Genomic DNA, 19,301 nt, shown 5'->3' with positions numbered 1-19,301 from the left:
TGTTTGCCTAAAGTTTATCATTCTTTTTTGCCCACAGGAATATGGGCTGAGTAGCATGTGACTATGCACTGAAAATAACATCCAGGATCTGTGTGCTATGGTATTTCCCTGTGTTTAGACTCTTTAGGCTTGCTGATTTCTTTTAGTTTTGAAGATAATTTATTTTCTTTGATATCTTTTTGAGGCATGAATATTTTATCATTTACATAAGGAATTTTTAAAGAATCTTAGGACTTCCCTGTTAGATTGGACGGAATAAATTTCACTTTGAAATCAGTACTGCCCTGTAATCCTGGAACTTAATTAAATAGATATTAAAGAAATCCAGTTAGCAAATCTCTAAGAGAGAACAAGAGCAGGCTGGAATTTTCAAAGCCGTTTATTTAAGAAGACTATGTGCCAATGGGAACTGAGCGTCTAATTCCCTTGGGTTGCTCTGAAAATCCCAGCGTTGCTGATCCTACTTGTCTGCCCTTCCACTTTTCCTCCTACTGATCAAATATTGACTAAATTCTTTGTGAAAGTTGGAGGTAAACGATTCTGTGATACTTGTGGGTTAATAGAAAGTGATTCTAAAATCCAAAGCTTTCCAATATTTGAAGAGATCTGATGAGGAGAAAACAGGTATCTCAGCTTTCAGCTGGTTCTTACTAATGATCTATCTCGTATTTAAATCAAAATAAAGGTTCTACATTTGTAAACTACTTGTTTTCTTAGTTTAGTTTAAACTTTCTTGTATAGGAAGTGCTGAACCACAAAACTGAAGTTATTGGAAAGCAAGGTGTTGTTTAATATCTGTGCTTTCTCTTTCCAGTCCTGTTATTTTTCATGTTGATCCTTAGTGAGATTTGTCTAACGTATTCTCTGTACTTGGTTACGGACAAATTAAATGAAGTTCAGAATATTCTCCTTCAGGTAGGATGAGCTAAAAACGATCAGAATATTACTGTTTTTAGACCATAACCGTGTTATGTGTTGACTTTGTCAGCAATGCTAGTTCAATCAAGAAGTTCCCATGCTTTTCCCTACCTTGTCACTGGTTCCTGGCCCTATGCCGTGGTTGGTCACGTCATTGCTTGCCTAACCTGTTAGCAGCTCAGTGAGCTGGAGGCTTGGAGCTTGCAAGCTATCAGCAGGACTCAAATTCTCCCTCAGCCTCTCAGGCAACGTTGGGCTGTACTGGGAGCCGGGGGTTCACAAGGTCCTCGCGAGTTTCGAAGTAAGTTATCCCAGGTTGTCCCTGCGTAGCTTCCTCTCGTTGGAGAGGCTTTCTCAGCGCAAAGGCTTCCTCTGTCCTCATCAGGCTTGGAGGAGCTGGGAGTCCTGAAAGTCCTGGCTGCTGTAAACTATGATAGAGATAATAGCTGATTATAATAGGTATCTTTGTGATGAAATGACTAAACTGCTGTCGAATAGCTTTATATGCGTCAGTGGGAGTGTTTTGTCAAACAAACTTAAGCATCTATGTATATATTTATTATATATTAGAGCAAAGTTTTGTTGAAGTATTTATGTTCCTGGGGAGGAAATTAAAGGTCCTGTAAACTAGACTGCTGAATGTTTAGGTTTAGGATTAAAATCTGTTTCAAGGCTCCTGCTTCCTCCTCAAAATAGACAGGAAAATGCTTTCGTATATGAATGAGGTTACTAAACATTTACTTCAGTAATCCATACGTAGATGTTATAGGTTCTTAGATGCAGAACGGTGTAAATATACAAAACATTTTTCTGTCATGCAAATTAAGCAGTCATATCAGTGCTCCTACTTGAAGGATATTTTCTTACAGAAAGTGTCACTGTACATTTTGGAAGTACAAGCACATTGAATCATTTAAATTGTGAATTATAATACAATATATTTTGTATTTCTACTGCTGATTATAACCCTATTTATAGGTTTCTATGAATCATTAAGAAAGTTATAAGCAAAAGCTGCAACTTCTTTTATGTTTTCCTTGTCTTACAGCACAGAATAAAAATAGACAGTTTGTGAACTCTCAGCAACCCTGTACCTGATAATGAATGTAATTGTATGCTTAAATAGCCCTAAATTTTTTTCTATCTGATCTGCGTTCTCACCCATTCTAGACTAGAAAATATTCTGATGCTAACAATACAAAATAATTTAAGTAGTCTGTTTCACGATAAATGGTTCAGTGAGAAAGATTGTGTTGAAATGATACCAGTTTAATGAAAGGCTAAAAAAATGAGAATAGTAATTAAAATCTGTCAAACTTATTAATTACAATCATATCTTTTTATAGCAGACTTGTTCAGCACAGAATTAATTCTTGCCTACTGTAGAGAATAATGTACTTGGTGCAGTTTTCTGTACTTTTTTTAAAAATAAAAGGTAGTAAATTAATTGTAATATAAGCAGATCTTACTAGAGAGATTCAAGTAAAAATGCATGCTACTAAAAGATGACATACTGATTATTAAAATATAGGAAAATTATTGATATATCAGAATTTTATCATAAACAGACACAATGTTATAAATGGATTAAGAGATATTTATCATCATGTACTGAAACATCCTATTATTTCTTAGAATTTTGAAATTCTGTCTTCTTCCTAGACCTTGTATGTACCCTAAGCGAAAAATAATTGATTGCAATAATTTTTTTTCCTGAGTAGGCTGAGATCTCACTAAGGGTCTAATATAACAATGTGTTTTGCACAGTCATGCAGACTCTACTGTCCATAAAGTTAGTACACTTCTGGAATTTCAAAATGGAGAAAAACTCATTTTTATTTGGTTTTTGGTGGGAGCTTGTGCTTAGTGGGTGCTTGTTTTTGATAGTTGGTTTCACTGAGTAATTGCGATTTGTTTTTACTCTGAGGTTTTTAATTCTGGGTATATCATTTTAAGCACAATGTTTTTCATTTACTATTGCAGATCAACTCCAAAGTTGTTTCTCTGTCCTCTTTAGCAGTGTTAGTTCTTTGTAGTGTGCTTGCTTAACCTAAAGCTGTTTGTTTTAAATTAATTCCTAGTTTTGATGATATAAGACTGGTCTTTTTATGTAACACAGAATACACAGTAACTCAAGTCAATGTAAATTTATGTTGCAATTGCATGAAGAAGTTTTGCAGGTGCAAAATCTTTTCAGCTCTATAAGGTGAAAGGAGTTCCCTAAGAATTAGGCCATCAACCATTAGTTACCAGTCACTAGAAAGAGTACCACATATGGATGTCTCAGTCATTAACTACACGGAGTCTTGTGCCCTAATACCAGTCTTTCCTGTTATTGAGCAGATGATGCTGTAGTAATTTAGGGAAAAGCTAAGCATACCAAAGCTGTTTTAAAGAACAAACTTTAAATTGTACCGAAGCATAATTTAGTGGACGTTTTGTGTAAGAGGAAGCACTTATATTTATGCTCTCACTTCTGTAGACTCTGAAAACACTGATGATCATAGCAATGATTTAGAAATATCTGTGTGTCAATAACCTGACAGTATGCAAGACAGACACTGATTATTCAATGTGAAATACTTTTGCATTAATTTCTTCAACTTGCCCTACACAATTCTTTTCTAAAAATTGTGTCATGAAATACCATTTGTTATTGCAAGAATTTGTGTTATAATCTAGCATGGAAGCGGTTAGAAAAATTATCTTTTTATTCCATGTTCAAGTACAGAGATTTAGTATTAATTTGTTTTGTGATGTTTATATTCTTAACAAAACAAGCAGTGCTCTTTTCCAGAATTACCATCTTTAACCTGACCTTGTTTTCTCCAAGACAAAGTAGATTCATGCAAGCTATACATAGTCTTTAATGCAAGTTTTGCATGAGCAAAAATATCAAATTTATTGCCTTGGTTCACATAGGGTCATGCAGTATACTTCTGTTTGCACTGCGAAATGCAAATGAATGATGCTTCATTTGAGTACTTTGAACTCTGGGGGAGACACAAGAAGACTGAACAGCTTCCCACGCAATCTTAGTGTTGCTGTAAAGCATTCGAATAAAGGACTCAAACCACAAAGTGGAAAATGTTAATTAATTGTTATAGTATTTTTGTGGTTAGATTTGTAAATAAAAAAATATACAGTTGATTTAGTTGGTAACGTTTAAAACTTTTAAGTGTTGGGATGGTAAGTATTGCCTGTGGATATAATACTAAACTTATTTAGAGAATAACGTGGTTGTGTTTATAAGATCTTGGAGTAATCTCAAGACACCTCCCCCAGCTGCCCCAGCAGCTGACTGGTTCCTAGTTCATTTATATTTGCTTTAAAATGAAATATGCATACGGGTTCACTCTTAGCATCACATAAACTTGATTCATACATTTAAGCAATTGTTCACTTACATATATTTGTAGATATTTGTATAACACAAATTATATTTTTTCAGGGTTTTCCAGGACCTGGACAATACGAAATAGAAAGTCAGTTTCAGAAGAGCAAAAATACAGTACAGAAGGGGAAAAAGATTCTATATGCTCCTTTTCTTTCACAGTCCAAAGTAAGCCCCTGTACTTTTTTTTTCCTCTTAATGTATTATAATAACATGAATAGTAAAGCAATAAGGTAGCTGATAAGAAATAATAGTTGTAAGGTGTTCTATGACTGCTTAATTAATTGTTACTGTGTGTGTTTCTGCATTGCTTGGACTAATTGTTGATGAATGCAATGTTGATGAATACACCCCAGACAAGCAGTTTTATGGAGCCAAATATGTGTTTATAGAAGTGAGAGAGTGTGTTTGTGTAAAATGTGTATAGACTTGAAAGCTCTCAGGTAAACGAGAGAACTGAGTCTCACTTTATTCGATATGCAATCCATGGAGTAGGGTTTGCAGGCAAATCAGTGGTTATAGATTTCATTCAAGTAATGCTTAGGTGCATGCTCTGAAAGGATAATGGTGGAAATAAGTGAAATATTTGGTCAGATGTGTAAACCGGTGCAACATATAGAGTATGTACACTTATAATGGGCACTGTCAGGTCTTCAAGGAAGATTTTCACTGAACCATAGGTCAGGTATTGGATTCTGTCACGTCTGAGATGTTTATTCCCTTTCTGAAGCGCAAGAATTTTAAAAGTAGTTTTAGTATTTTTATAATATGCGTATGTCACTAAGCTAAATAATGACTTTCAGCTGTTAGTGATCCAAGGTGACATTTTCATGATTCTATGACCAAATGTGAAAAATGATTTTAACAGGAAGTAATCAAAAAAAATGAAGCTGATAATAGGCATTACACCCTAGTATAGTCTTCAGACAAATCTTTCCTTTGCATCTCTCCTTCCGTTACTGCTCCAAAAGCCTCTCTTTCTCCCACCTGTATTTGTTGTCTTAGGAAGCATTGGGGACAAAAACTAATTCTGTGTCTATCAATTAGATTATTTTTGTATTTTTTCAATCTTATTCTCCAATAATGTATTCTGAAATTACAGTTGAATAAGCTTTTTTCTAGTTCTTGAACACTTTCAGGAAGTTTTTCTTCAGTAAGTTACTGATTTGGTTTATAAAGGCAGTTTCTTCTTTTCTCACAATTTATAATCATCTAAAATCTGCTGTATGATTTTTACTTTCATTTTAATTTTCGAATTCCTAAATAATCCGTATGTCTTAGTTGTGTAAGAACCAGCCTTTTAAGTAGGTTATAGCTTCTAACTTTTAGTAAATGATTTTTTTCCTCCGTTTTATACTTCAGAAGCTTTTTTTTCCTCTGAAAATATTTTCTGAATTTTTTTCATGACGAAAAAAATGCCAGGTTGAATATTCAAATGAAACCGTTTAAAAACAAATGTCTAAGTTGCTTTACCTGTTTTGTCAGTGATGGTGAACACAAATGAGTGCAAATAAACTCATGGTTTGCACTAGTGACTGGAAAGTTATTTCGTTGAGAGATAGTAGTCTTTAAGTCATGTATTTTGAATAAGATTTTAAAGGCCATATGAATTGGCAGTCCATTGCCTTTCCGTGTGACTTGTCTATTGTTTGGACTATAGTTATGCTAGTAAATACAGTAGGCCAGGGTTTGTGCTGCTTACCAAGGATTAATCTCTGGTCCCGTGGCCAACTGGCATGGCATAGCTCATGTACACACAGTTACGTTGTTTCCCCTAAAGAAAAAGTGGCCATATACAAATAGTCGATTGCGTGTGATCTGTGGCCTGTGCTCATCCTCGGAGGTGTAGGCTTTCTTTCGAATATTGCTAGCTGATTTGGGCTAAAACTGATATTGCTCTAAAGAGTAGGGAAAACCTCAAACTGGTGTTCAGGACTGTGCCCTGATCCTGCATAGTTCATTAGTCAATGCATTAATATCATGCATATTAGACAGTCTCATAATTTTTACCCTCTGTATTCAACTTTCTGAACATACAGACCTACCTGACAGTTTCATTTCGGCTTAGGTGTGACCTATGCCTCAACAGTTTAAATACAGTCAATTATTGACTTGACCTTCACTTGTAATTTAATCACTTTGGGTAAAACCATTAAGTGCCAAGGGTATCTGAAGGTATTTTGAATGAGACCTTTAGAATGATCTCCTTTATGTTCTTTATGGGCAATAGATGTTTCATGCTGTTGAAGTGAGTCCACCATGGTTTACTTACCAATGTTTCCTATTCTTTTTCCCTTTGTTGTTTTGTTATATGTACTAGTTGGCTGGTGGTATGGCTGTATATAAGTATCAGAGTATTAAAAAAAATGATTTTTTCACTATTGTATACAATATGCCCGGTATATAGAGACAGCAGTGATGTAAATTGCTAATGGAAGGGCATAATTTTTCAAAGGAAGGCATGTCTTTGAAAATATGTCTGTACCTACATCATTAATGCATGGGCTGACCGAATAAGTATTTTGTGTATTGTCAGCCATTCATATGGCTATATATTTGTGCACATAAGTACTATTTGTACAAATAAATTCACAGTTAATACCTCAGAGTTGAAAAGCACTCCTATGTGATCAGAAAGATTCAAGTCAGTAGCTGCGACGGTTTGTAAATTATATTCGTTACTAAAGAAAGAACACTATAAATGTACTGCACTGATGTAAGCACTTTAGGTTTTTGAATGTGCTATTGGCAAAATTTCTTCCCCTTTTGCTTCACTAGAGATTTCTACCTATGAGATCGATCACACCAGCTCCTGGCACATATAATGACCCACACACGGCTCTTGAGTCCTTGAACAAAACATCAGGAATGAAAAGGATTCCGTTTGGTCAAACTGCTGTTCGCTTTACTCAAGACTCCAGGCTAGAAAAAACACCAGGTTTGCAATTAATCCAAATATTGCTGATATCCCGACTACATAACCTAATATTGGTAAGCTAGATATTGTGGGACATGAGCAATTAATCATGTAATGGAAAATACAGTAAATGTGAAATTAATTTTGAAATGAAGGTACTCTGAGAATTAAAGAAAATACGCATATGAAAGGCAATGTTATTTATACTAGATTTTGACCAAGGGCTTGCAAATGTGGTTTCTAACTCACCAATTTTGGGGGGTTTCTAGGAAAGGTCAACACACATTATCTATGGTAAATGCAGACTAATTTATAATAGTATGGTTTGTTTACTTCATTTATAGGATTCCTTCCTAAGGAGAAAGCAATATGAATGGCATCTGTGCATGCTGGTTTCCCCCCTTTCCTCACCCCTCCCCCTCCATTTTGGGCTAATATTAAGTAAGGCTCTTTCTTCAAAATGCAAACTCTGTAGTTAACTATCAACAGAACAGCAAAGATGCATTCTTTTTATGGAAAGCATGATTTTGCGGAGGTCAATATATACTCTATTAATTGTGTTTTCATCCTGTTGGCAAGATTATATCTCACACCAGTTTAGCAGTGATACGTATCTTAATTTATTATCCTCACTATAGTGCTTTAGGTAAGGTAGACATACACTGATCTTCTTCTAGAGGTTGTTCAAGGTAAATCGTACCTAATGTAAAATGATTTTGTGTCTCTGTGGCTTTCCTTCAGATATTCTCATTCATGCCTTTTAGATAGATGTTCTGTGAGAAGAATGTAGTGAAGACCTTAGGACTACACTGATTATCACCTGGCAAATATATATATTCAGGTGTATATATAAAGAATAGAAACATCCTGAAATTACACCTATACTTAGCATTTCAATTTATTTGAATAGCTAAATAATATTACCTTTATTATCCATAAGCAACAGCTGTACTCTAGTTGGGGGTGTATTACACAGTTTGGTATTTTGTCTGTAGACATTGGTCTACTTTGTATGTCTGCAGTTTGAATGTGTTAATGGAAGAGCAAGTGGTAGAATGTATCTCTAATAGGCATGGTTATCTAAAGCTAATGGTAACTGATGCCATACCAGTTCTTTTCAGTCATCTGATATGACCGAGCACTTTGAACAGAGACTTTGTGTCCTCTGTAGCTTTTTTGTGTTTTCTTGTTTGTTTTGTCCTCAGGTGCTTGCACATCACGCCAATGACCTGCAACTCAGTGGTTTCTGTGAAGCTTACTTTTTGGCTCTGCTTGACATATGTAATAGTTGTGTTTTATTCACTGACTTGCAGGCCAGTTGTCTATGCCATCTAGGTGAGGGATGTGTACTCCACTGCTCTTTCATCAGCCAGTCACTTAAGTCCTGCGCTGAGAAGAGGGAGATATTTGGAAATACCACAGTATCATCCCCAGATCTCATCACTCACCAGTTTCAGACCATGAACAGTCAGAATGTGAGGCATTGCCCTTGGCACTGAAAATGTAAAAGGTGCTAAACTGCATGAACAAGCCGTTACCTCAAGAGACTGGTCAGCTTTTTAGGTGTGTGTTTTTTTTTTTTTATTTTTCCACTTTGTGGTGCTGGTTCTGAGACTTGGTTGCTAATAGTAATTACTGAGACTCAAGAGACCACATATTTAAGTTTTTGACATAAAATCCCTTGTCCGATTTTTCTGAATAACGTCAAAGACAAATTTAGAAGGTGGTACTGATTCTTTCTATTTTTATCAGCACTGCTTAGGATATAGTTTGAACCCCTCTCTCCTTTACCATAGACAGACATTAAATTTGAAATAGTTTTTAAGCTCAGCTGTCAACTTCATACTAGCAATCCCTTAAAGTATACCTGGAAGCCATATGCTTAGCCTCTTCCACTGAGCATAGATGTATATCATATTAGATGTTTCAATTCTCAACACTGTCATTAGAGATTACCCAGTACAATTTGCCTCCTTGCTATCCTGTCTAAATCTTTTATTAGATTCCTCTCATATAAGCCCACTTCAACGCAAAGAAAAATCTCCATTGTTATTCAAGTTTGTACAGACGTTTCCCCTCTACTAATGAGGAATGGGGAAGTTTACACAACAATTATCTTTTTCAGACCATAATGAAAGAAAGAGGGGCTACCCATGGACTTGGGCCCACGATGTTTTAGTGTAACTATGAATTCAGTGACAAAAAACCCCTTTTAATCTTCAGACAGATTTCAGGCAATGAAAGACCCGATTCAGCACTTATGATCATTATATCCCCATGATGAAGTCTTTCATGTCTATTAGACATGGTAGTAAGATGATTATGATGCCTTGTTAAAGGCTTACAAGATTGTCTTCAGATCTGTTACTGAGAAAAATTCCCTCACCTTCTAAGTAGTGAATCACCTGCTTGGTAGAAAGTTGCATTTGTTATCTACAGATAAATTATTTTTCATTTCCTCTGCTATCTAAATTTCAGACAGAATATGGAACTGTTCAATGGTGCATATTGCATAGATTTTGGGAATATAACTGTAATCATTATACAGATAGAAAGTTTTCAGCCAACCAGCATCTATGCTGAGAATATTCCATTAAAATAAAATGACGGAATGCCTTTGAAGGTGTATTAGTAGTTATACTATTAGGAAGTTATAAAAAGATGAAAACTGTGTTTCAGGCTGACAAAAGTGTTTTGACCTTTTTCAGGCCCTGCATTCTATAACATTCTTAACCATAGTGTTGAAAACAAAAGTTTAAAAAAAATATACTTGGCCTGTATAAAGAGAATAGCTTTTGGATCTTCAACTCCTCGATGTTTACCTCTTTGTAAAAAAGAAGAATTTTGTACTCCTGGCCCTGGTGATTATCAGGTAACTTAAAACAAAAAACTTTCAAAAGAAAGTAAAGAAAGGTTTAAAAAAAAAAAAAAGAAAGAAACCTGAGAATTTTGAAAGTTATACTGGTATTTTTCTAAAGTTGTGCATGCCTAATTAGTACTAAGTTTTGAGGAATTGTTTACATCTTGTGAAAAAGAGAGGTAACCATTGAAGAGAGAGTGACATACTGAGTATGCCTGAATAAACATGTCTAAATTTTTCTTTATTTTTCTAGAATTGTTTGCTGTGCTTTTGTAGAATTTACAAGCTTAAATTAAAAAAAAAAAAAACTTTTGACATATTTTGTCATGCAAAGCAGAGCATTTTTTAATTACAATGATAATTTCCTCTTTTCTGAGCAATTACAATTAAAAAGACAATGTATGATTTGGGAAAGTATTGCAACTATTAGGAACAAATTGAAAAAAATTAGTAAAATTGGTGCATTAGTTTAACCAGTTCTTTTTAGAATAACAAGTTCTGAGATAGCTTGCTTTCTTTAGTTTTCATTGTGTTGTCTTCCCGCTATTTGTCACAGCTTCCCTATCTGTACTTCAAAATAACAAGCCCTTTAAAAATATTTTTCACTACTTGCTCAATGTATCAGAGTTTCATGACTTACTGCAACCTGTTTTTTTCCTAAATCATCATCTACTGGAGGGAAACATTTAAGATTAATGTTGCATTTATGCAATCACAAGCATTTATGATTAATTCCAAGCATTGCAAAATTCCACTGATATAGATCCATTTTCATATGCTTTTTGAATCACAGTTCAAAGCCAAATATATGATATGATTATATTCTCACATAAATAACCTGTCTTTTTTGGAAAATATATAAACTTAAGTAGTTAGTCCTTGTGCCCTAACATCTCACTGACAGCAGTGAGAATAAGGATCGATCGTCATTGCTGTTATTTGAATACTTAAATCTGTTTTGATTTGAGCATCAAGTGAAAAGATAATTTCACATGCTAACAAAAATATCACAGTTAGGAGTAGAAAGTGGCCAAATCAGAAAGACAAAATAAAGATCACAGCATTTAGATAATGTGATCAATTTAAAGGCTATGGAAATTCTTTTCACCTCAGTAATTACATATTACAGGACCATCTGAGAATCCTCATAAAAGGAGAAAGGATGCTTTTTGCCAAATAGGTTAGGTGTCAGGATATATTTTTTTCAGCATTGCAAAAATGGATATAAGAGTATTCCCCCAGGTGTTAATCAGACAAACTAGACTGCTCATATATATTATCATTAAAATTAATTCTAAATATATTTAGAGATGACACTTGTATAATCAAGGGTAGAGCAGTGCATTGAAGATATTTTGTGTTGCCGTATAATATAAAAACAGTTACTAGCAAAGATGGATTTCTCTCTTCATTTTGAAAAGTGCTTACATAGGTTTGCATGACAACAGAGCATATACATTTAACTAATGTGCACGTACACATAAATATGAGATTGTACTGACTGATTAAAATAGACAAGATATTCTGATAGTTATCTGCATAAGCTTTAACATAAAAATCTCCTTAAGCTAAAAACATGCTTACAAAATTAAAAAGAATAAAACATCTGCAGCTGACACTTCAAAATTTCAATTTTGGAAAATATTATTCATTATCAAAATGTGAAAGATATTTTAAATCTTTAAATTTTTAAAATATTTTAAAATATTTTTAATTTTTAATATATTTTTAAAAATGTTTTTAAATACTTTTCACATGAAGCAATCCCAGGATTAGTGTTTCTCCTTCTTTCCTTTCTTCATTGAAATCTTTATATAGAAAGTTCTTGGAAGGCAAAAAAATGTTACAAGTAGAAGAATGTGCATGAGGGAAGATGCATGCTTCTAAATCAATTCCACCTTTCCCCACAGTGATTGTATATCTGTGGCTGGGTCAGAACCCACAGGAGTACTTTCTGTTTGTTCTGCTGCCATCACGGGTTCTAGTTTTTGGGAAGAACTTACGAGTTTGTAGACTCATGAATCTATCCAATTGCTCTCCTGATTCCAAGGCTTCTTTTTGTGCTGTATTTCTTTTGGTGCTTAGGATCAACTTTGTATATCATGTGCCAATTCATGTGACAAGTTCTATACATGTGGCATTGATCATTAGAAGTCCTGCAGTATTAATATTGTGTTGTATGCCTAAAGGTAGACAAAGGTGCCTTAAGACCCTGATTCAGGCAATCATCCCAATTCGCTTAAGCTCATAATCACATGCCATTGAAGTTGAGAAAATTTAAGGATGCACGTACAGTTTAGTCTCCACCTGCTCATTCCCTTCAATTATGGTGAAATATTGGCGTCTCAGTGAACACATCTTCATCTGTTTTCCTTTTTTAAGTTTAAAGCCCAATGATGGAAATGCAATAATGATGCAAATTACAGCTTAAGGATGTCCTTCCTTGAATTAGATGCTGACAACTTTTAAGAGGAAACTCTGAAATCAAATATATTTCTGATGTTAGATCAGGTTGAAATATCGTTTGAGTGCATATTTTAAAAGACTTATATTGCATCTATTGCCATTCTTTATGCATGTATACATATTATAACTTGAAATAAATGTTTTCTCTTTTCTCTGACAGAAATTCAAATAAGTTATTTTGGTATTGTTCGTATAATATTAAATAAATGTAACAAGCTACAAATGCTAAAATGAAATTTGGATTTTTTGACTTCAGTATTTTAGACTTTTTTCTTTCAGATTCTTGTAGGCATTTGCTTTTGCAACTTGCTAATCATGTAAAATATGCTTTATAAAATATGGGACTTGAGAAATATGTCTAAACTTATATGAAATCAATTAATATAATTTGTGTTCTTCATTTTATAGCTTATGTTTCTTCATAATGTAAAACTTGCCTGACAGAGAATATTTGAAGCTGACAGTATTCAGTGAAATTGGCTTTAGATTAGTAGTTTTAATGTCAACACAATTAATATGGATTAAAACTATAAATGACAATTTTAAGTGACAAGATTTTTTGAGGGAGAAGACTAACGTTTTTATGTTCTAGAATTTTCAGGTTAAAAAAAGTACTACAAAACCGCATAAAAAGCAGAAACCATTATTTTACTACTTAACAAGAGAAAAAAGACCAGCAGTTGCTATGGTAAGAAAACGTCCCAGGTTACTGTAATTTCTCTATTGTTTTTAAGTTGCTGAATGAAAAAGGGCTGGTGGGGCTGAATTCTTGGCCATCTTAGCTTAGCTTAGCTGCACTAAACAATTACCCTTAAAGAAACTTCTAGGTTGATTTTCTATGTTGTCTACACAAATATCTGTTGGAGTAGCTTGTTGCAGAATGCATGAAACTGCAATGTAATGTTTTAATATTTTCTTTTCTATTTCTTGGTAATATTATTTGTATTTTTTATCACTGTTGCGCACAGATCAGGTTTTTAAACAGTGTGATCGTAAGTTCCTTTTCCTAACGGTTATAGTTAATTTAGAATGCAGCCTTGTACTTGTGTAGTTGCACCTTCTTGCACGTCATTGCATTAACTAAGAGTTCATTCTGCAGCCTTTTCATCTGCCTCAGTTCAGTCTCTGTAGATCTCATTATCATCCTCTCAATTTCAAAAAATTATAATTATTTCTAACAGTTGCAATTTTTTCTCCTGTTCTAAATGATTAAAATACATTAAACATCTTTATATTCCTAATTACATCCTACATTAGTAACCTTTTTTTCCCTTTTGTTATTTTTTTTTAACCTGCTAATCAGAGATTTAAAAGACTTTTTGCCACTTGGCTATCACATCCCATTTCCCCTGCCTCCTCTTGCCTCTTGGTACTTCGAGCCCCACTGCCTGGGTGCCTACGGTGGTGACAGCAGCAGCCAGTGGAGCTGAGAGGCCTCTATTTGCAACTCCTGTCACCCTATTCTTGCAGGACTTTGCCATGAATTTATCTTTCATCACCAAATTCTTCTTTATCTGTATTCTTCCTTCTTTTCTTGAAGTGTTACGGTAGGTTAAAATTCCAGGAAACTATATTGTGTTGTCTCTATTGTTTTACATTTTTTAAAAATATGTTTTTAGAAAGAATTAATTGGTATGTTAAATTGGTTTATCTATCAGCATGGTAAAGTCTATTCTAATTTCCTGGTTTACTTCTAGCACTATTTAAAAAAAAAAAACATGTAAGGAAAGTGCTGTATGTTTTAGCATCTCAATTTTTATAAAATTTTTGAATAGACATAAGCTGTTTCTTGTGAGTTCTATTACTCGTTTGTTAGTTTGTTGTGGAGTGGTTTTTCTCCTGTAACTGAGACCTATAAATCCAACATACAATTGGGTATCTACTTCTGATACTAATTTTTCTTATTTTGTAAGTTTGTTCTGTAGACTGTCTTTGCCTTGCACATTTTCATTTTACTGTTTTGCTAACATGCTGTATGCTGTTTTCTGTTTTTCTTGTAATGGCTTTCTGTTTACCTGAGCATTGACTCAGGTGACCCGTTTGTACTTAACGGTCAGAACGGGGAGTTTTGTTGTCTGCTGGAGCGCTGCTTTTGCTTGCAATTGCATGTTTCTTTTGTAAGTCGGTTACAGTATGTTTAAGTACCATCCATTGTATTATTATTGATTTTAATATCTGCAGAATTTAGATCACCTTGACTAAATGGCCTTATAAGGATATACTGTTCAAAAATATGCATTTGAGCTGCAATGTTTGAATGATTTGAAGTTCTTGTAGAAGGGTATGTAATTTTGCAGACGTGTATTTAGAGTATGACAAAGGAGAATGCCTGCAGAAATTGTCTTTGAAAGAAGATAACAAGTAGTACACATGAATATCGCAGTGCCACTTTTAACAACAATTTTCTTTGGGTTAGAGCTGCATTATAAAGCACTAGAAAGCATTTAAACTGTTCAACATTTTTTCTGGAGAATTATTTTCATAACTGCTGTATATTGAATGGTGTGAAGTCAGAGAAGAAAACAATGGTTTAGTAAGTTTGGGTAACTGGGATTCTACTAGCAGTGTAACAAATTCTCTTTTTATTTACAGTGACAATGTATACATCTCCATTGAAATTAGTGTTAATGTAGCATGCTGCTTGGCCTCATTGCCCTGCTGAAAACCTTTTTCCCATGAGGAGCAGATACCCTTCTAAGAAACCTATGGGAAAGAGGAGTTGTCCCTGACGATATGACTGAGGAGATAACCCCAGGAAATTAATCTTCCGTATCTACTCAGAAATTAAGATGAAACCACAGAGGTAAAACAGGAGAAATAAGGAAGAATGGCTTGATTCTTTCATCTACAGAATCATGTCCATTACTGGAAAAGATAGCAGTAGCATTTTTCCCTGCCTGTTTGCAGTGACTTTGAAAACTCCCTACTGTCTCCTCTTGAATTGCCTAGAAATGGGATATTGAATGGGATAAGAATTGGGATAAGAAATGGGATAAGAATTTTGGCAAGAAAAAGGCTTAGACTTTTTACATCTATGCCTTTGATTAATGAATCACTATCCGGAACTGGCCAGAGAACCTCACAATTTTTCCTGTAAGTCGATAGGAAAGAAGTAGCCAGGGTGCCAGCAAAGACCTTGCCCTACTTCTATTTTTAAACAAAGTTGGTTCTTTTTGTCACTTCTTCTTTTCAAAAAGAAGTCTGAAGGCCTTGGCTAAAGATAAATATCCAAAAAAGTCTTCCTCCTTGGAATCAAAGACAGGCTAAGGAGCTCTGCTGCAGTTTCTGATAGAAAACTGATGGCTTTTTAGTTGATAAATTCCTTGAAAATCACACTGGGGCAAATGTCATTGGAAAACTTACAGCTGTAGATGTCTAAATATAAGTTAGTGGTCTAGACTCTCTTTACAGTTAGTGAAATTACAGCCCATGATATCAGTCTTCTGTCTGTATCAGAAGCTTCTGAATATTCCAAGAATGAAGTTACTGCAATCATTTTATGCTTCTTAATAATCTCTTATTAATCTCTTAATAATCCAGGAAGAAGTCCTGGATAACCAATATCAATAGGCAGAGAGGGTAGATTCCAAGTTGGGAGGAGTTAGTAGAAGCAATTGATACATCTGAAGAAAAAAGTTTTGGAGATTTGGATGAGTTGTGCATATGTAAGTCATGGGAGATTCTCAAGCTGTTGAGGAAGACTTTATGGGCCTGGTTCTTTGGGGCCCAACAGCTATTCTCCTGAGAGGAATGGGAAGCAGGCCAGATTAGTCTGTTTGGGAGAAATGGAAGTTTTTGCATGTCTCAGCTGTCTGTTATGTTGTCTGGAACAACATTTTGTTTTGGATAGTTATTGCAAGCTAATTAGTCCAATTATTCTAATAAGCAGCAGTACTGGAATACTTGGTCAGCAAATAAAGATAGCTCTGGTAATTTGAATCAAATACAGGCTGCAGTTAGAGCTAAATGCAGGCTCTACCCCTAGCCTTGTTCATATATTTTTCTCAAAATATGTCAATTCTTAGAGTTTATTAATTGTGAAAACTGTATTTATAAGCAAACAATTTCCAGCAAGGAAACAGATTTCTACTTTGAGCTCTTAATTGTTAATGTAAAACTGGAAAACAAAATCACTTTTAGAACTATGAAAAGTATCTTGGCCTTTTTGAAAAGTATATATGTTCTGAATAAACCAATAGATAAGCATTTTTCTCTCAGTTCTAGATGTTGTGTATCTGTGTGCTAACCAACTAACTGAAAGAAGGTTGGCTTCTTTTTTAGCTGATCTTGGATATTAGAATTTCGGTATACTCATTTGTTAATTGAAAAGTGTGTTATTTTACTGCATGAGAAAAAAAAATACTTTTCCTTATCTTATATTTTCATATTTTATATTCATATTTTCATGATTTTAAAGTTCTATTTGTATGCCAATTCTACTATTTCTCCCCCCTGCCACCCTAAACTCTAACAGATAGCCATTTCTAATATCTGAGAGGCATTTGTGTTTATGTTTAAATTATGAGCAGAGGCTTGAAAATTAAGTGTCTTGTCATATGCAGTGGATCGTTATGTTGCTCCTACTGCTGTCTCCTACTACACTAGATCTGACTAAATAAGTTTAATAATGTAGTCAGTATTAATGAATAACATCACCTTTACAAAAACAAGTCCAGTATCTATAAATAAACTGCTATAGTAATAACAGTTTAAGATAAATATTCATTTTAGTACACCTTATTGATAAATTAATGTTTATCATATCATTTCATGGAGAAACAGTTACTTAAGAAAGGATGAGCAATAAATTTCAGGACATTATTTCACCCTGTCATTATTAGTATGTGCATAGAAAATGAAGTTAATTTAAAAAAAAAAATTGAATTCTGTTCTTTCGAAGGGTTAGTGGAGCAAATAATGCCAAATATAATTAAAATAACATAATGCAGAATTGTTTTGTGATATATCCAAATGCTCTTTAAATCTATTTTTTGTTTAGTAAAATCACTGATTTCAAACATGAGCCTTCCTTTTTTTTTGTAGAAAACAACAAATAGGCATATGTTCAAATGATGTCCTATGTTTCGTCTGCATAAATTATGAGAATATAGTATTTAAAAAAATCTATATACTGATGGCCTTTGAGCATGTCACTTGCTGTTCATTTTTCAGTGTATATGTAGGGATGAGTGTTATAACAGCTAAGGGGTTTGTGCTGCAGGGCTTTCAGTTGGCAAATAGCATTTGCATTGTAGTAGTTATGCTAGTCTAAGATCTACATGAGGCCCTACCTGTAGGAAGAGGAAAATTATTTTAGTTAGATCAACAGATACAGTGAATGTATGTGTGTGGAATTATGCGAGGGGTGGAACACAAGCTTTTGGGAACTTGGGCTCTTCTTCAGCTGAATATGTAATGAAGTATTTTTCTAGGAAAGCCTCATTAAGGGGAAGGCTTGTGTACCGGAAAACTCATCTTATTTATCTAGTTTAAATGAATTACTGTAGTAAATAATGAGCTCTTACAAATTTTGTGGCCCCAGTACAGAATGCTAAGCCCATTGGTGCACATCCCATTGAATTGAATAGGATTACTCATAAAGTTAGGCACATTGTAGTGCTCTTTTGGATAGCGCTTCAGAGTCTACATCTTTTTCTGTGCCAAAACTTTACTTTTGAGTTTCATCAGTTGCTAATTTTTCATGAGTTACTTTAACTTCTGAAACTTGAGTCACATCCTCCATTCCTGGATGTGCTATGGGCATACTTACAGCCACTAGCATGCAGTTAGATAATTATAATCTAATTTGTAACTGAAAGTAATTTGCAGAAAGAGAATAGTTGTGTGAGTCTTTTTAATGCATCTAGCAGCTCCATACATGTCTGTCTATGAAAATATGTATGTCTGTTTTGGAGCTGTTTACAAGGGACAGTTCTCTTCAAAATGTTTTTAGCAATAAATAAATAAAAAATTAATCCAGTTAAAGTCTACCATGGATAAGAAGAAAGTTTCTGTTAAATATGAACTGAAAGATAAACTGAAGTTAGCAAGTTTAATCCACTAGTATGCTGTAATCATGTAAACTGCTGGTAGACTGCCATTAAACTATTAATATGCAATACTGCTGACGAGGACTTAATTACATCTAATATTTCATGGCAACTAATTCCCCAGTGTGTTACTTTTAGAGAAGAAAAGACTCCTTGCTGGTTTGGCCCTTTACCTAATCTTTCAATTTCTATGCCTCTGAAATGTACTGAGATTCCCGCTCAGATTAAAAAACAGAATAGTGAAATAAAGTGTTCAGTAAACGTTAAAACATTTAAATCCATAAAGTCATTTTTGTTTCAGTTAAGCAAATGCAAAATACAAAGATATGTAATAGTCCAAAGATACACATTTAAAACTTTTGTGTTTCATAGGTAGTTGATGCTTTAGGAAACACTCGTGCTCTTGGGAGATAAGGAACGTGCCTTTTGTTTATCTTTTACACTCGGTATCCTCCAAGATTCTTCTTCTGTAAAACAGAACACTTGAAAAAAATCAAAACTCAAAAAACTCCTCTGTCCTTCATATCTTAAAACTGCAGGCAAAAAGAGAGAAGGGGGTTTAGTAATGACTTTCAGTATATGTTGTAGATATTAAATGTTAAAAACGCTTATAAGGCATTATACCTTATCTAAAACTGTTTTTTATTTCTTTACTTTTAGAAGGCGCTATAAACTGAACAATTAAGTGTTTTATAC

General features: G+C 34.1%; 1 protein-coding gene across 5 annotated transcripts in view; it reads left to right on the top strand.

The window, feature by feature from the left end:
* STPG2 (sperm tail PG-rich repeat containing 2) overlaps window positions 1–19,301 on the top strand; it is a 233,848-nt gene that overhangs the window by 36,051 nt on the left and 178,496 nt on the right. For all 5 annotated transcript variants that reach the window (XR_011140840.1, XR_011140839.1, XR_011140841.1 and 2 more), the window contains exons 6-8: window positions 4,370–4,480; window positions 7,091–7,303; window positions 13,148–13,243. Coding sequence is in view for 2 of the 5 variants with exons in the window: in XM_068941604.1 (XP_068797705.1) it covers window positions 4,370–4,480; window positions 7,091–7,303; window positions 13,148–13,243 (420 nt within the window). In the remaining 3 variants the exon portion in view is untranslated. The remainder of the gene's footprint in view (window positions 1–4,369; window positions 4,481–7,090; window positions 7,304–13,147; window positions 13,244–19,301) is intronic.

The sequence above is a fragment of the Struthio camelus genome, chromosome 4 (genome assembly GCF_040807025.1).
Source record: "Struthio camelus isolate bStrCam1 chromosome 4, bStrCam1.hap1, whole genome shotgun sequence".
NCBI lineage: Eukaryota > Metazoa > Chordata > Aves > Struthioniformes > Struthionidae > Struthio > Struthio camelus.
The sequence above is the reverse complement of the archived record's forward strand: the minus strand, read 5'-3'. Positions and strand labels throughout refer to the sequence as shown.